Source organism: Tachysurus vachellii, chromosome 14 (genome assembly GCF_030014155.1).
Source record: "Tachysurus vachellii isolate PV-2020 chromosome 14, HZAU_Pvac_v1, whole genome shotgun sequence".
Lineage (NCBI taxonomy): Eukaryota > Metazoa > Chordata > Actinopteri > Siluriformes > Bagridae > Tachysurus > Tachysurus vachellii.
In genome coordinates, this window is record NC_083473.1 from 7,875,895 (window position 1) to 7,893,557 (window position 17,663).

The window sequence follows — 17,663 nt, forward strand, 5'->3', positions numbered from 1 at the left end:
CCTGTTATTCTTATTATTATTTAGAAACTTATTATTCATTATTTTAATCTGTATTGTCTCTTTGTCTTCCAATTGTTTAGAGAGTCTATGCTTTGTTCTTAAGTTGATATGGGTGATAAATTTGAATGTTACACATTCAGTCATTTTAATCCACTTTATCCAGCTCATGGTCACTATGGATCCTGGGAAACCTGCACAAAGTGGGACGATTCACTGTGGATGAGTTGAAGGTTCAGTATAGGACACAGTGCACACAAACCTTTATAAATAGGGATAAAATAGACTAGTTGATCCACCTGTGTTTAAGGGAGGTGGGAAGAAACCAGAGAACACAAAGAAGCCCACAACATCACAAAGTACAGAACAGGATTAAATTGAAGAACCTGGAGCTATGAGCCTATTATACACATATATTTATTTCATTTATGTCCAATGGTGCATAAATACAAATGCAAAGTTTTTTTAAGGGCGACTGTAGACGAATACAAATTTGTATTTATGTTATAAATGTTTTGTTATATAAAACTTAAACGTATTTATATTTGCATGTCAAAAAAAGGTTAATTACGACAACCAAGCGTTTGTTATAAAGACTTTTATTAACCGCGTTTCCTTTCCGTTGTATGTGTAAAATTAGCCAATCACAGCACAGAAGACGGGGTTTAATTATGTGTTGATTTTCGCCACCCGGAAGTCCTGTAAGTCGAGAGATTTCACTTTCACAATGAGCTCTCAAAGTTTAATCGTACAAAGAAACGGCAGACAATTGATACGGTTGTTAAAATACGGCTCTCGCGGAGAACAACCTGGTTTTTATCCACCACTTCCGGTACCGAGTGTCCACACGTGCGCAGGAGACGTGAGGTCACATTACATCACCACTCCGATCTTTTACGTGAACGCCTCTCCTCACGTCGGACACGTGTATTCCGCCGTGACAGCTGACTGTTTACACAGATACAAGCTGCTGCAGGGGTTTAACTCCAGGTTCGCTACAGGTGCGTTTTCACTTCATTTGTAGAAACATGTGAAGGTGACATCCATCACCTAGTGGGTAAGGTGTTGGGCTACTGATCAGAAGGTCATGAGGTCGAATCCCAAGTCCACCTAGTTGCCACTGCTGGGCCCCTGAGCAAGGCCCTTAACTCAGTTGTATAAATTGGAAAAAAAACAAAACAAAACAAAAAAAAAAGTCACTCTGGATATGGGTGTCTGCTAAATGATGTAAATCCCAGGTCTACCATGTTGCCAGTGCTGGGCCCCTGAGCAAGGCCCTTAACACTCTGTATAAATTGGGGGAAAAAACTAATATTTATATGTATATATATATTATATATCATATGTGGGATGTGCTTAAGTCAGCAGTGTCCAATCTTATCCACAAAGGGCCAGTGTGGGTGAAAGTTTTCATTCCAAACAAGCAGAAGCCACACCTGATTCCACCTGTTTAATCAGTTGTTCTTGGCTTTTAGTAGACTCTGGTGTGGATTCTGCTTGGTTGGAATGAAAACCTTCACCCACACCAGCCCTTTCCGGATAAGATTGGACACCGCTGGGTTAAGGTGTTGGATTACTGATCAGAAGGTCACGAGTTCGAATCCCAGGTCCACCAAGCTGCCACTGCTGGGCCTCTGAGCAAGGCCCTTAACCATCAGTTGCTCAGCTATATGCATGTATAAATGAGATAAACGAAAGACGCTTTGGAAATGATGTAAATGTAAATCTCATGAGGAATACTGATTAATATCTTTATCACACTGCAACTTTACATCTACCCATCCATCTTTAGTATGTGTTATATCACAGTCAGGGTCGCAGTGGATCCGGAGACTGTCGCAGGAAATGGAACAGAAATACACTCTGCATGAGACACCAACATATACTTTGTTAATTTATGAGGGAATGTGGTAGGAAACCGGAGAACCCCAAGGAAACAACCATGTATGTGCTCACAAAGAGTTCAGGATTGAACCAGGATCACACAGCCTCACAACATTTATAAAAATGCATAAACACACATGTAATATTAGATCCTACTGATAATCCTCTTTATTAAATGTTTGAGAGCTTTTATGACACAATAATAACAAATCTAATACAGTCCCTTAAGGAGATATTCAGAGGAGTTTGCAAGGTTTCAATATTACCACAGATTTGGGCCAAGACACATCATGTGACGTCATCACAACACGTGTTCATCCAAGTTCGTCTTCAATTCAATTCAATTTTATTTGTATAGCGCTTTTTACAGTCGACATTGTCTCAAAGCAGCTTTACAGAACAAAAACATAGAACAAAATGTTAATATAAAGAATAATATAAAGATTAATATAATACAAAAATCCAAGATTAATATTAGATGTATTTAAATGTGTTTGTTTTAATGAGCAAGCCTGAGGTGACTCAGGCAGCAGTGGCAAGGAAAAACTCCCTTAGACAGTAAAGGAAGAAACCTTGAGAGGAACCAGACTCAAAGGGGAACCTCATCCTCATATGGGTGACACTAGAGGGTGTGATTATAAATATACAGTCAAACAGATGTTGTTTTGATGAGAAGATTGTTGTCCTCAAAGACCACATGGAGTTCACATCTCCTCTTAGTATAGCAGAGTCTGACTGGAGCTAGTACATCTCTAGATGCCGCATGATTCTCACAGAGTCGCCCTCATCTCAGTGGAGGTCCAAAATCTTCAGGGCACGAAGACAATCGGAGCTGGTACAATTTCGGGATGTGTAGAAAGAGAGAAGCAGTGGAGAGGTGTGTTTAACATGACTACAGCTATCACAGCAAGTCACTACTTCAGTTTTAGCATCTGCATCAGATTAATTTCTCTTAGCGAATATCTTAAAGAGGATTATTTGGGATCCTGTTTGTGGGACTGAGTGCAACAGCACCACCAGAATGGTATGATTAAGTGATACTCAGGACGATTTCTTTCCAGCCCAGATCGTAGATTTATGCAGCTTATCAGTGAGAGTCATGTCAGATTATCCAGATTACCCAGTGAGAAACAACAGAGATCTGATCTCCATTCAGGCCGTTTTTTATCCCATACATAACGTCAACATGAGCGATCGTGGCGTCTTGTCTGAAATACAGAAATATCTTTTGTATTTTAGGGTAATTTTAAGGCTCAAGTGGATAAGGCTCTGGATTGTTGCACTGCCAAGCCACCATTGCTGGGCCCCTTAGCAAGGCCCTGACCCCTTCTTGCTCTGGGACGCAGTATCATGGCTGACCCTGCGTTCCAACCACAAGTACCAAAGCCGGGATATGTGAAGAAAGGATTTCTCTTTGCTGTAACGTATATGTGACAAAAATAAAGGCTGCTGCTTCTTCTATTGTCTGTTAAATGTTTTCACAGGAACTGATGAACACGGGCTGAAGATCCAGCAGGCGGCGAGTGCAGTGGGTAAAGAGCCAATGTGTTTCTGCACAGAGGTATCCGAAAGATTTCAGGATGTGTTCAGGAGCTGCAATATTGCATACACGGACTTCGTGCGGACGACGGAGGACAGACACAGACGGGCAGTGGAACATTTCTGGGCCAAGCTGCTTGATAAAGGCTTCATCTATAAAGGCACTTATGAAGGCTGGTACTCCACACCAGATGAGAGCTTTCTTACAGCCAACCAGGTGACTGACAGCACAGACTCCATGGGCAGAGACATCAAAATCTCCACCGAGAGCGGACATAAGGTACTGAAAATGAGATGATCGTTACTTCATCATTACTTCTGCTGCTTAGTGCTTTACAGAAATCCTAACATAGACTTAGTTCTGTAATGAACAAACCCGAGCCATCGAAAACATCGAGACGGTTGTTGCTGATAGCTCAGGCCTGTCAGGAGACTAACCTACTCTGATTTTTATATTAACTGTTGACACGATAGCTTACAGTGGAATGTGTCGAACCTGCACAGGAAATCTGGGGGTTTTAGATCTCGCCACTAATTTTGTCTATACGTCTATCAAGGTATAAATAGGTGCATCATTCTATCTATCCATCATAATTCAGCTATTTGTTAATCTTGGTATAAACGGATGTCTGTCTGTCTGTTGTCTCCACGGACTTCAGCAAATAAAAACCTGTTTTTCTGAGAAATTGTAAATTGTTTTTCAGCTACAGTTAGTTTTGATTATTAGATATGCTTTTTATAAATGCCTGCCACAATTTAAAGATCTTTTGAAATAACCTTTGTATTATCCACCAGGTGGAGTGGACGAAGGAGCACAACTATCTGTTCCGCCTCTCTGATTTCCGAAGCAGGCTGCAGGAGTGGTTAAGGTTGAACCCTAAAGCCATTCAGCCAGAGAAGTTTTACCATCTTGTCCTTCAGTGGTTGGAGAGCGAGCTTCCCGATTTATCGGTTTCTCGACAAAGAAGCCGTCTGCAGTGGGGCATTCCGGTTCCTGGAGATCCTGAACAAACGATCTATGTGTGGCTGGACGCTTTGGTGAACTATCTGACTGTTGCGGGTTATCCAGAGAAGTACTCGCAGTGGTGGAGTGCTGTCCATCACGTCATAGGCAAAGATATTTTGAAGTTCCATGCGATATATTGGCCGGCGTTTCTCATGGCTGCAGAAATGCCCCTTCCTCAGGCCATATACGTGCACTCCCATTGGACGGTGCAGGGAAAGAAGATGTCTAAGAGTCTTGGAAATGTAGTAGATCCCCTCGAGAGCTCGCAAAGGTTCACAGTGGACGGCCTGAGGTACTTTCTTCTCAGGCAAGGTGTTCCAGAGACTGACTGCGACTACGACAATGACAAGGTGGCGAAGTTGTGCAACAGCGAACTGGCTGATTCTCTCGGCGGTCTTCTCAACCGTTGCACCGCACCCTCTCTCAACCCAGAGCAGGTTTATCTTCCGTTCTGCAACGTCTCCTTTCCAAAAGACTCCAGCGGAAGAGCGGTGCTGGAGGATTACAAAATGTTGGAGGCCGTTTCAAGGCTACCGGTTTCAGTGAAGCAGAACTTTGACAACCTGCACGTGTATAAAGCGCTGGAAGCCATCAGCACTTGCGTACGGCTGACCAACAGCTTCGTCCAAAGACACGCGCCATGGAAGCTCGACTGCACCGAGTACAAGGATAAACTCTGGCATGACACCATACTGCATGTGTGTATGGAGTGTCTGAGGATCTACGGTGTTCTCCTACAGCCCGCTGTGCCAGTGCTGGCAGATAAAATCCTGTCCAGGCTGGGGGTGAGGGCTGATCAGAGAAGCTGGGATCATGCGCTCGATTTCCTCTCAAAGTATGAAGGAAGACATTGTCCTTACGAAGGACGAGCGCTAGGTCCAGACACCGGAGTGCTTTACAGTCGTATTGAGAGAAACAAACCGAACCAAAAAGTAAAAAATGAGCCAACAGACAAAAATGCGAGGTCCAAGTAAAGACTCATGTCTCGTACACAAAAGTATGTACCATAGTTTTTGAGAAAATAATATAAAAGTGATGGGTAAAAGTGAAAGAACCCTGTAAGCACTCGAGATGGACTGCAGGAAAGCTTGGTTATGGTTGTACACAGTTAATTTGGCTCAACTTTGATGTCCACTGAGAGCTCGAACCGTCCTGATTGTTTAGCAGATATCATTTACCCTAAACGTAATCCATCAGCCAAGATGTGATTAGTGTCTAATGTGCTCTCTGAAAGCTAATGTTCCTAAGAGGAAGGGCTTGGGGAACATCCTTACTTTGGTGCCAATCACTGGGCATCATATACACTTAGACACACTCATTCATGCTCTCCCTCACACCCAGGCACACACTCACGCTCTGTCACACTCACACACACTCATTCCCTCACTCTCACACACAATTTTGAAAATCTAATTCAGTCTGTGTGTGTGTGCGCGCGTGTTCCCCTGAAGTTTATAAAAGCGGTCCAGCTCTGAGGAGGCTTCTCCATTGGTGCTAGTTTTTGCTTTAAAGATAATGTGTATTATAATAATAGGTGTAGTACAGTGTGTAGGTGCAGCGGTGCGTGAGTATTATTGTTATTATTTTGTGATGGTTCACTTGTCAGAGTCTGGGACAAGATGTAAAAATTGACATGACTTTTTTTTAATGAGAATACACGAAACTGAAAAATTGTACAAAGTAAAATAATTAAAAGGAAAAACCAAGACACTGCATTGCTCTCATCATTTCATGTCCTTTTTTTTTGTACATCAAGTTCTTCCATTGGGCTTCACGATCACCGTTTCACAGCACCGTCCCTCAGACGACTGTGGAATTACACAAAATCTGAAAGAGTTATTCCTAGAAACAGCACTGTGGTCAGATATATGGAACGGCTGGGAATCTTCTAGACCTGAAGTCAGTGTCTGAAGAACTCCCAGCTCATGAAGACTTGACCCGTTCGTTTCAGAAGGGCGATGCAGGACTCATTCATACTTGGGGTAATACGAGCTGGTGTTCTGTCCGGGCTGTGTGTCTGCGTGGGGAAATGTTTTTGATTAAAATCTGACACAATGAGTTGAACTCAATTTATATGAACAATTTACGTAGTCCAAGGTGGATGAACCATAAACCATTACATTTTACATCGTCAATAGAAAATGTAAAATTTCCAGGATTTTTTCCATAACCCATCGTCATCACAGCCATTATATATTTATCATCATGTTCAACTTAACTCCACGGAAAATAGGAATCACTTCTTTTTGGCTGAAGTTTTGGCACCATGTTCTTTAAGCCATATATATTTACTTTCTAAAAAAAAAAAAAGGGGGGGAGGGGGGGGGAGGGGGGGACGAGAAACAAGCCTTTCTTTGGCTTGTCCTATTCGTATTACATGCTTTTTAACTTACTTGACAGCTGCTGTTGGAGTTGTCTGACCAAAGCAGCAGTTTGTTGTTGCTGTTGTGTCTGCTGCATGCCCTGTCCCTGCCGAGGGAACTTACAGACACACACACACACACACACACACACACACACACACACACACACACACACACACACAGAGAGAGACACACACACACACACACAGAGAGACACACACACACACACACAGAGAGACACACACACACACACAGAGAGACACACACACAAACACACACACAGACACACAGGTCAGGGAGAATGTATAACATTATAAGTCTATAATTTGGAAGCCTCCAATTGCATTTGGGATCCTCTGTCATTACACATGCTGAATCTCCGTTAAACGGCTGCTCACCATGGGCTGCTGTGGAGGAAGAGGCTGCATGCCCAGAGCCTGACTCTGGGGCTGCCCTGGAGGTTGTGCTGTGCCCACCTGCTGCTGCTGGACCTGCTGTGAGGAGACCTGCTGTGACTGCTGCACCTGCTGAGAGGAGACCTGCTGCTGCTGCACCTGCTGCTGCTGCTGCTGCTGCTGTTGCTGCTGAGCTTGTTGCTGTGGAGATGACAAATCACAGAAATCACAAGAGGATACAATGAACTGTTAATAAATACATTCAGAGAATCTTTATTCCTAACCCAGATTTCCTGCTTTATAGCCTCAGCCAATCACTCAGCATTAATCTATGATTTGGGAACTGAGGGAACTCAAGAGGGAACCGCTTATGACAAAAGTAGTATCATGAATTCACTTCTAGTACAATAATTCTGTGAAAAATGTGAACTTACATCATTCTTTCATTCATTTACAGCATTTAGGCGATGCCCTTATCCAGATTGACTTACATATTTAGCTCATTTTGTACAACTGATCAATTGAGGGTTAAGGGCCTTGCTTAGGGGCCCAGCAGTGGCAGCCTGGTGGACCTGGGAATCGAACTCACAACCTTCCGATTGGTAGCCCAACACCTTAACCACAAGGCTACCACATCCCCTCATTCACCTAAGTGAAAGGCAGAAATAGACCCTGAATGAGTTGCCAAGCCATCAGGGGGCGACGCACACGTATATTATCAGACATTTACATATTAAAAGAAATAAACAAACAAAGTTCTTGAATAAACGTGCTCAGTCTAGCATGTGTGGCTTACAGTTACCTGCCTGATCACACAATTTGTACCTGTACTTTTAAATGGTTTGTGTTAGATGGTATAGTAATTATGTTTTAGACCACTATTTAAAAACGCATCTGCATTTTCTCACTTTATAAAATACCTTCATGGGACAACAGAAGTAAGAGTGGTATAATATTTATGCATATTAATAATAACAACAGCCTTTGGGTACAGACCATAAGGACAGAACCCACTCGCTAGCTAAATCAGAAAATCATCAGTAAAGGTAAAGTACCCGGAGAGCCTGTTGTCTCAAATACTGCTGCTGTTGTGCCTGCTGCTGCTGCTGCTGCTGGTCCAGCATCTGATTGGTGCGCATGTTGGGGTGCATGCTCTGTGCCTGCATGTGGCCTTGACCCAAGCCATGCATCATGGGAGTCTGCTGCATGGGCTGATGGGTAAACCTGCGTCACATACAGAGATCAGATTACAACACAGTAGAGCGAGTTGAGATTAAACGTGTATTTCACCTTATGTTCACTCCAAAGCAACAGGCTAAGAACAAGTGCAACATCAGTATAGAGATTCTCTCAATGCAAATTAGGGATGTCAAAGAAAAAAAAGCAGCCAATCCACACAACTGGCTTGATCCGAATCGCATGGTCCGATGTTGATCGGTTCCCCTCCTACTATTCAAATTCATGTGTGTATTATTTAATGATGTATGGAGACTGTTCCTGCCTCTAGTCAGTGTATATAGCTAGTAATGTTAGGTATCTAGCTATGTAACTGCCAATAAATCTACTATGAAGCTTAAAACATGATAAAAGTATTAGTTGCTACATATAAATAAGAGAAATGCAAGAGACACAAACAGCATGCGAGTGTGAACGTAGGGTGAGTAAATCAATTTTCAGCAGAACAGTGTGAGTAAAACCCATTGTAAAGGCTTAGAACAGTCCAACATAAATTACGTAAAAGTGTACATTATGCCCCTTTACCACCGAGGCAGTTTGAGTGCTGGTTCGGAGCCAGAGCCTAATTTAGAACCAGTTCTTTCTGTTTCAACAGCCAAAGCACCGGCTCTGAACCAGGAAAAAGTGGTTCTTAAGTGGCACCAAAACGTTGCTGGTCTAGACTTAAGAACCGCTTGTGTCAGGGGCTGTGGGCGGGGCTACTGTTAGATTACATTTGATAACGTACCTTAAGTATACTAATGTTTAATACACTTTTACTTTACCACAATATGATCAATTATCAGCTCCCATGATAGTAGGTAGCTACATGTTAAGGCTAACTTTTTTCCTGTGTTAATAAAATAACGTTATGTACTTTCTCGATTACAACCTCCGTTTATACAGATTACATGGAGCTGCACGTACACGTTGGATTCGCCGCGTTTGGATGCCAATGTAGGTTCACAAAGCCATGAGCATTAACAGAAAAGCAACATCCGCCATTGTTGATGTTGTGTCTGCTGCTGCTGCGCTAACACTGCTGGGAAAGATGAGACGTATACAGTGACGTCAGACTCGGCTCTGTGATGGCTCTCTAGCTGGTGGAAAGGCAAACCGGTTCTTAGAAGGATCGCCAGTGGAACCAACATCAAACCAGCACCAGCACTAGCTCTGAACCAGCACCCGGTTCTTTCTGGTGGAAAAGGGGCACAAGTGGCTCGACAATGGCTCAACTGTGCCGCCACTTATCTGATTTTCAAACTAAGAACCACAGCACATTACAGTTTTATATAACCGACTGGCAAAAGTCTAAGAATGAATGCATAGCATTATGTTGTGTGTGTGTTAACTGACCTCGGTGGGTTTTGCATGTTGGCTGGATACGCCCCAGGTGCCTGCTGGTGGACGTATCCGCTGGGCCTCTGCTGCATCTGCCTGAGAGGATCCACTACGGCAGGGTTGGTACCAGGATGGGCTCCGGGGAAGCCTTGGTTACTGTATGTAGATACTATTCCCCCTGTTTGAGATGGGTGTGGCTGCATCCCTACATGAGAACTGTAGGTGGTGTAGCCCTGTGAAACGTATGGAAATGAGGACAGTCGTTGTGAGCCATGGTTTATTGAGCAAACCGCCTTGATGCATCGGATTTTAGCACAAAAGATTTATAAAGGCACTGCATCAGAGGTAAAACATTTTCCTGCACTAAACAGAGCAAATGTCATGTCATCAATGACAGGTGTAATTCCGATCTCCTCACAAACACAAAAAACTGTGAAAAGGACAATCAAAGTCCTGTTTTATTTTAAACCGTACCCTAAATATTTACCTAATTGTTGCAAGACCAGAACCAATTCCAAGCACGAGTCATAAACTCTCAAACATACTATTAATACAGTACCTCTGTGTGTGTCTGTCTCTGTGCATGTGACTGAGTGTGTGAGATCAGAAATAAATGTCCATGCAAAGCTCAGTCATCTGAATTAAAAATAAAATACAGTATTGAACATCCTGAACTACTTTGTTACAAATACAGAACCTATAATTAAAGGAGCTGAAGGGAATAAAAGCATGCAAGGAAGAAGCTCTTACCTGCGACGGCTGCATGGAGGAGTACGGCTGATTGGGAGCCATCTGCCTTATCTGCTGTCCAATCATGCTCTGGTTCTCCAGTTACAAAAAAAACAAACAAAGTAAGTATTCAGCAATCATGTCAAAACAGCTACCACTACACAATTAATGACTACACAATGCCTGGACACATGCAGAATAATACATCCCTAACCCTTGGTGATGCCAGAGGGTATTGGGTAGGACAGGTTTTTGTAGACTGTTCATGCTACATGTTTTTCTGAGGAAAAGAAATACCTGTGACTTCAGATAAAATCAGATAGGGCTGGGCGATATGGCCGAAAACTGTATCACGATATCAGTGTTTCATATCGGTCAATATCGATAATTATTGAACTTTTTTATGGTCCATTTAAAATAAGGACCAGGAGAAAAATATTACATTTAAACATTTTTATTTTAATTAATTTTTTTTAAATTATTTTAATATTTAAAATATGTGCAGTGTTTTGTAAACATAAATAAAACTGAGGTAGACTGAGATACATCTGTAATATAAAAAACAAACCTGATACAGTACAGTAACATTGTTTAAAATATAAAACCTGCAGAAATATGAAAAAGTAACAAGTTATTCTTACTCTAATCATACTTGAAGTTGAACTATTCAAGTATATTTTCGTAGACTTATAATTAGGGCTGTAGCTATCGAATATTTTAGTAATCGAGTATTCTACCAAAAATTTCATCGGTTAATCGAATAATCTGATAAAATGTATTTTTGCTTAATTAAAGAGAGTACAATTAAAGACTGGTCTCTTAAAATGAATAACTAATTGGTTTCCTTTTTTAGAAAAATTAACTTTTTTTAAAAAAAATGTATAGTATGCAATGCATACAACAATATTTTCTATCAAAAATAAACATTTAGATATTACCCATTGTTTCTCTGTCTGTACTTGTACTGTGAACAATGACAAAGTTGACTGAGAAGAATTAAGTACATTTAAGTGCCAAACATTCTGGGTTTTAAATGAACCCTTTTCTGAGATGCAAAAACAAAAAAATAAATTATAAAAAGTATCAAAACTAAGGCATACATTAAAATAAATAGTGATAATAATACAAAAATACTGCCTTTAAGTCATGCAACTTTCAGAACTAAAAGATTCAAAATCTACAGCTCAGGCATAACAAACCTTTACTGTCTAATTTGGAATGCTTTGTGGTATTTAAGAGGCAAAAAACATGAACAGGAACTTGGACCTAGAGTCATGCATGGTTTCACACCGAGTGCTTTAAGCATATATATATATTAATCAAAATATAAAAGTCTCTCTCTCTCTCAACGTGTGTGCGCTTTAAAAGTCTTTAAAGGAGCATGTGATTACAACGTAAAAAGGTAAACATATCAACATGCTCAGAACTGAGGTTTGCCCTGCGCTTTGAAGAAATGTTTCCTGCTACTGAAAGCAGATGCTCTGTCCCAAAGCTTGGACATTTTCTGTCGTTTTCTCCTGTTTGTTTCTTCTCTTTGCCCATTGACATTGTTATCGCGCCCTTCCATTTTGCAGCCCGACTAGCACCAGCCCTCAAATCAAAAGACCGCTAACTCCTCGCGTCTCCTTTTGCTAAGCGCGTTGTCACACACACACACACACACAATAATTGCACAAGAACGTGACGTGAGCTTTAAAATGAATTAAAAGAGGCTTCGAGGCAGAGGAATTTGCCTCGAGTAATTTTTGTAATTGAGTTACTCGAGGAATCGTTTCAGCCCTAGTTATAATATCCAAAAAACTGCCATACTGGCGAGCTGACTTTTCCTCTTTTATTTACAATTTCCTCGCTCGCTGCGGCTCATTTTCTGCTCATCAGTCGCCGGTTACGGAAGAGGAATCCAGCATGAGACAACAATATGGTGCAACCAAACATGATACTGTTACATGATTGGCTGTTAGTGTTACTCCCCAAGTTGCTAGGTTACCAGAGAGCGAGTGCCTTTGTTAATGCAACCAAACTTGCTTCGCAACCTCTGTTTTCTTCCGACGAAGAATAAAAAATATCGAACGTCGTATCGAGCACATTTTATATCGCTATCGATCACGTGTCTATCGCGATACATATCGTTATCGTTTTATCGCCCGGCCCTAAAATCAGATATGGTGGCTAAGAGGCTTTTTACACCTGGTCACTTCATGCGTTTTCTGTGATCAGATAGCAATCCGATCGTAAAAAGACCAGGTCTAAATGCCCTCCGAAACGTTTTCGAGACGGATATAAATCCGATGGTTCGAGGAGGAGGTCTGGGACTTCAGGTGTAAATGAATGTGGATGTTCAAGCCACATACGTCAGTGCTATACTCCTCCCAAACAGAAGTACTTCACTCGCAAGTGATCTTTCACCCAGGTGTCTCGTTGGGTCTTAAAATGCGCTGCTGCTGCCAGCAAAAATGCAGCAAACAGTAAATGCTGTTTTTTGTAGCATAACCGTCGTAACAAGTTATTTCATCTTCTTTTTGATTGCATTCTGAAAACCGCATACCCCAAAGCGTGTTCCATTTCAATTACCCCGGAAATGAGGTAAAATATATTTGCATATTGGGCGGGAGTAGAAAGATCGGATTGATATCCGATTCGCCAAGACGCATTTATGTGGCCTAATGTAAATGGAACAGTTTTAACAAATCAGATAGCTATCGGATCAGAGAAAACACATGAAGTGACCAGGTGTAAAAAGGCCCTAACAGAACAGCTTCATCCTCTTTGGTTATGCATGATATTGAGATTGCGTTCTGTTACTGCAGAATGTCCAGATGTTTAACATGTTTAATATTCACACAGGAATAATTTTTTAATACCGTCATTTCCAACCTCTGAACTCGAAGCTGAGGAGACAGAGGCTGAGGTTGGAATTTACGGCATTAAAAAAAAAAAAAGCAGGATTATTTAAAAAAGTTTAGATTTAACATTTTAAACGACTGGACATTAGATTCCAATTAGATTCTACACACTTCACAGTTCAAGGCCTAATCTAAAACCTGGATACCAGTTTTGTGATTGTAGAAAATTGGCCTGAGAAACAAATCGAGCCTTGATATAAAAACCTGTCGAGAGAACATGACCAACAGCTAATTAAGATCTCGCTCAGCTGCTGCTTCTTTGTTTATAGGGTTTTATTGTCTGTTATCAGACTCACCAGTCTGACCTGCAGTTGCTGCCGGAGTATCTGGCCCTGCGGCATCGGGGCCTGTGGTTTGAAGCCAATCGGGTACTGCTTATTATCCATGCCCATCATGCCCATGCCACCAGGAATGTTGGATATCATGCCTGGGTAATTGGGCCGCGTGGGCATGATCTTTTGATGATTGTTTATAGGCATGCGAGGTCGATATGGAGGCTCCAGTCCTGGCCCTCCTGCAACACAATCCAATGAAATAAAGTGAATGAGATCTCAATCTGTCTAAAAAAAACATATCAAAACAAAACAAAATCAAAACTTCAAAACTATACATGCTGTGTACATATATGTTAAGGTAATGTATTTATTACTGGTAAAGACTGATACTGTGTCTGAAGTCTCAATTCACTTCTTCACAAGCCACTCGTTTGAAATACAAGCCAGGATGTAGCCGTACTGCAGTTAACGGTTAATGCTCATGGCAGAGTCCACTACATCACTCAAAGTACTCTGTTCATTCAGTATACAGCAGATACAAAACTGCACACTTCAGCATTACAACGCAATAAACATTTTCAACCAACGAAACCAACAGGTATTTTAGTGGCATGTTTAACACAGAAAAATTATTTTAAAAGAAATGCATGTGTGTTTTCAGTTCACCGGATAATTTGATTGGTCACTGTTGATTTTTATAACTGTGGATCACCTTCAACTTTACATCATTACTGCTCGATAAAGACCAGGCTACGTAATACCGAGTGTTTTCAGACGAGTGATGTTTAGATTAATAAGAGGAGGTGAAGGTGATCTTCAGGCCTGTTACCTGGAGGAAGAGGTTGATTCTGAGTGTACATGATGGGCGCCTGGTTGTAGGGCATTGCTCTGTAAGAGTGGTTGGGCTGGCTCATGTTCATGATGTCAGGATTCATGCCTGGTCCGTGAAATGACATTACAGCAGGGTTGCGCGCCGTGTAGTCCTGGATAACACAGATAAGCAAATTAGTCGGCGCTTAAAAATCACATCAAACCGAGTAACATGACCAAAGTGATTAATCATCTGAATGCTAGACTTTCCCCACTGGCCTTCCATGTATTCTACTGATTAGTTTCTTCTAGAAAACATTCCTGATTTCCTCAACGCAGCTTTTGCACTGCAGTTTGAAAAGGGTTGGTGTAAGATAAGTTACACTCATGTTCTTTTACACTAGTGACAATTCTGTGAAGCAAACCCTGTCTCCCACCCCCCACCCCACCCCATAGCCGAAGTGATCATTTAACAAATGATCATTTAAGAACTTAAAACATTTGTCTGTTTATAAATGTAGTAAAGCCGTTCACTCTGTGGCCCTGTTTACACCGGTCATTAAAACGCATCCTCTTTGATTAGACTTGTGAGCAGTCAGCACTAAGTACAGCAAACGGTGTCCGATGATCTGATCACTTACGCAATATTTGGAGGTGGTTTGGGAGGTGGGTGGTTAATATTTATTGTGTTAACGCAAAAGAACCACCTAATTGACCGTTATTGCCCGAGCAGGAAAATGTAGAATTATTTACTTTTAAATAAATGCTTTAACAACTGAGAAGACAATCATTAAGTTTCATTAACAGACCACGTGACTGAAACGTATGAAACGGTCTGTGGTCGTAAACGAGACAGAATTTCGAAGACATTTCTGCCTGAAAACGTCACTGACGATCCGTTCATTAACGTAATAATATTGACATTTTGTTTGCCTTGTTATTGGATCACCTGAGCAGGATATTAATAATGTGAACAGAGCCCATTTGTCTTACAGTGATTTAACCTGTCAGTTAAAAACCAATTGGAACAAAAACTACCCAAATTTCAGAAGATAACCAACCTCTGGTTTATTTACAGATGAAGTTTTCTTCTTCTTGGACTTCTTCTTGACCGTATCCGGACCCACACTAGGCATGCTCTTATCGGTCTTCACAGCCTCCACCATCTTCTTCTCTGGTTCTTGTGGCACAGGTGTAGGAGGCTCTTCCTCTTCTGGGGGCAGGGGCAGAGGCTCCAGGTAATAGCTACGTGGTTTGGGTTTCAGATGAGTGTGATAAAGCAGAAGTCTCTGCTGTTCCTCAAAGCGGGTGACCTTGCGGTCTACGCGTACTGTGCCGAACCAGCCCCAGGAAAGAGGAGCCGAGTGCTTCAGGCCCTCGAATACATCCCAAGGGGAGATCTTCTGCTTCGTCGACACCTGTAGACCCTGTAGCAAGAAGGAATGATGGAAAAGGAATTTCTTAGAATTATAAAAGTTAAAAAAAAAAAAGCTGAAATCACATTAGCTGAGAATGAAATGGGCGTGTCAGCAAGCACAAGTGCACATAAACAGTTGGACACTTCATGCACTCAACAACTGTAGCTTTTTTACATACTGGAAAAGGGGTGTGGCTACAAGGTGCTGATGCTCAGGTAGAACGTTTTTTCAAGGTGGCGGACAAAAATGGTGGACAAATTATCTTATGAATGTCTTAAACCTGCGTCCATTGTGCGATTAATTTTTTTAATAAGCATGCGAATCGTCGGTGGGGAAAAAAATGTACATATTCAAAATCTAGCAGCGTCACTTTACATGCATTTGTCTATCAACTGGGAAATGGCTTACACATCAGCTTAGTGTTTTTTTGGTGATCTAAAATTCATACACTAGACAGTAGAAAGAATAGTACACAATGTAAGTGCATAGTGTGTAAAGCCTCATTTGGGACAATACACTTTACTTCATTGATTAACTGTTTAACAAAATGAACAGGAGTGTAGAGGAGTACCTCTTTCTCAAACCCAGCGATTTTGTTCCCCTTGGTGTCTATAAGCGATCCCTGAGGTTCACAGGTAATGACGTCCCGAGTCTGTTTGGGTAGTGGCAGTAACTGTCGCACCTTCTCCAAACTCTCAGACTGGCGATCCCCCAGCTCTTTCTGCACAAAAAAACGGTACACACATAATGAAACGAATGATCAAATGCAACCTACACCATGTCTAATATCTGAGAAGTGACTCATTGGTCAATAGTAAGGCCAAAGATTTATTTAAATAAAAAAAAAAAGGATTAGTTTTAGGGGAAGTCATGGTCTAATGGTTAGAGAGTTTGACTCCTAACCCTAAGGTTGTGAGTTTGAGTCTCGGCCAGCAATACCACAACTGAGGTCAACAACCCCTCAACTGCTCCCCGGGCGCCGCAGCATAAATGGCTGCCCACTGCTCTGGGTGTGTGTGTTCACTGCTGTGTGTGTGCACTTTGGATGGGTTAAATACAGAGAACGAATTCTGAGTATGGGTCACCATACTTAGCCGTATGTCACGCATCTTTGTACACTGATAATGGTATGAGCAATTTATAGGCTCTCTCACCCTGAGCTTCTTCACCAGGTTCATGTAAGCCCTCTTGTTCTCCTCCATGCCACCCTGAGAAATGCTGGACATGTCCGCCGCCAGTGTCCCGTTAATCAGCACGCTCAGCATGTCCAGCACGGTGGTGAACAGCTCGCTTTTACACACACACAAATACAGACAAGTCACACAAACTGTTTCTGCAGAGACACCAGATAACACAACACATCGACAACAAGTTATTGACTGGCGTCATTAGTGGCTGCTGTTAACGATACTACTACTATCGTGCAGTTGCACATATTACTGTACTACTATGCACACAAGTCATATTCTACAATGTACATGGTGCATATTTCTAGTAGTCTTTATATATATTCCAGGTTAGTTTTATTTATTGTGTTTGTGTGTATGCATGTGAGGGTTGCTTGTGTCTCGGCATTCGCTGTGGACAGCAAAGATAGAATTTCATTGTACAGGGAACTTGTTTCTCACTGTGTGAATGACAATAAGCACTTTGAATCTTGAATCATAAACTTGTTAGTAACAGGAGGGCTGTGGAACTGTACAGCAGCCAGACTTGAGGTTTTAGCATTTTGACAGCTAGTATCTTAGTACAAACTGATCTGCTGCCAGTTTCCATACAGCATGTAGC

General features: G+C 41.7%; 2 protein-coding genes across 7 annotated transcripts in view; one reads left to right on the top strand and one right to left on the bottom strand.

The window, feature by feature from the left end:
* The first annotated feature begins 663 nt into the window (after window positions 1-663).
* mars2 (methionyl-tRNA synthetase 2, mitochondrial) lies at window positions 664-6,139 on the top strand. Its single transcript, XM_060886991.1, has 3 exons — window positions 664-998; window positions 3,366-3,700; window positions 4,216-6,139. Exons 1-3 carry the CDS (start codon window positions 725-727, stop codon window positions 5,398-5,400), a joined length of 1,794 nt encoding a protein of 597 aa, XP_060742974.1. The 5' UTR covers window positions 664-724; the 3' UTR covers window positions 5,401-6,139.
* Window positions 6,049-17,663, bottom strand: part of med12 (mediator complex subunit 12) — a 38,127-nt gene continuing 26,512 nt past the window's right edge. Inside the window, exons 34-44 of one of the 6 annotated variants that reach the window (XM_060886986.1) lie at window positions 17,030-17,165; window positions 16,447-16,596; window positions 15,519-15,884; window positions 14,477-14,630; window positions 13,668-13,886; window positions 10,491-10,567; window positions 9,756-9,973; window positions 8,240-8,408; window positions 7,188-7,385; window positions 6,820-6,907; window positions 6,049-6,443 (exon numbers count right to left, since the gene is read on the bottom strand). In XM_060886986.1, the coding sequence (XP_060742969.1) occupies window positions 6,394-6,443; window positions 6,820-6,907; window positions 7,188-7,385; window positions 8,240-8,408; window positions 9,756-9,973; window positions 10,491-10,567; window positions 13,668-13,886; window positions 14,477-14,630; window positions 15,519-15,884; window positions 16,447-16,596; window positions 17,030-17,165 (1,825 nt within the window). In that variant the 3' untranslated portion in view covers window positions 6,049-6,393. The remainder of the gene's footprint in view (window positions 6,444-6,819; window positions 6,908-7,187; window positions 7,386-8,239; window positions 8,409-9,755; window positions 9,974-10,490; window positions 10,568-13,667; window positions 13,887-14,476; window positions 14,631-15,518; window positions 15,885-16,446; window positions 16,597-17,029; window positions 17,166-17,663) is intronic. The other 5 variants (XM_060886990.1, XM_060886988.1, XM_060886987.1 and 2 more) reach the window with 5 other exon arrangements.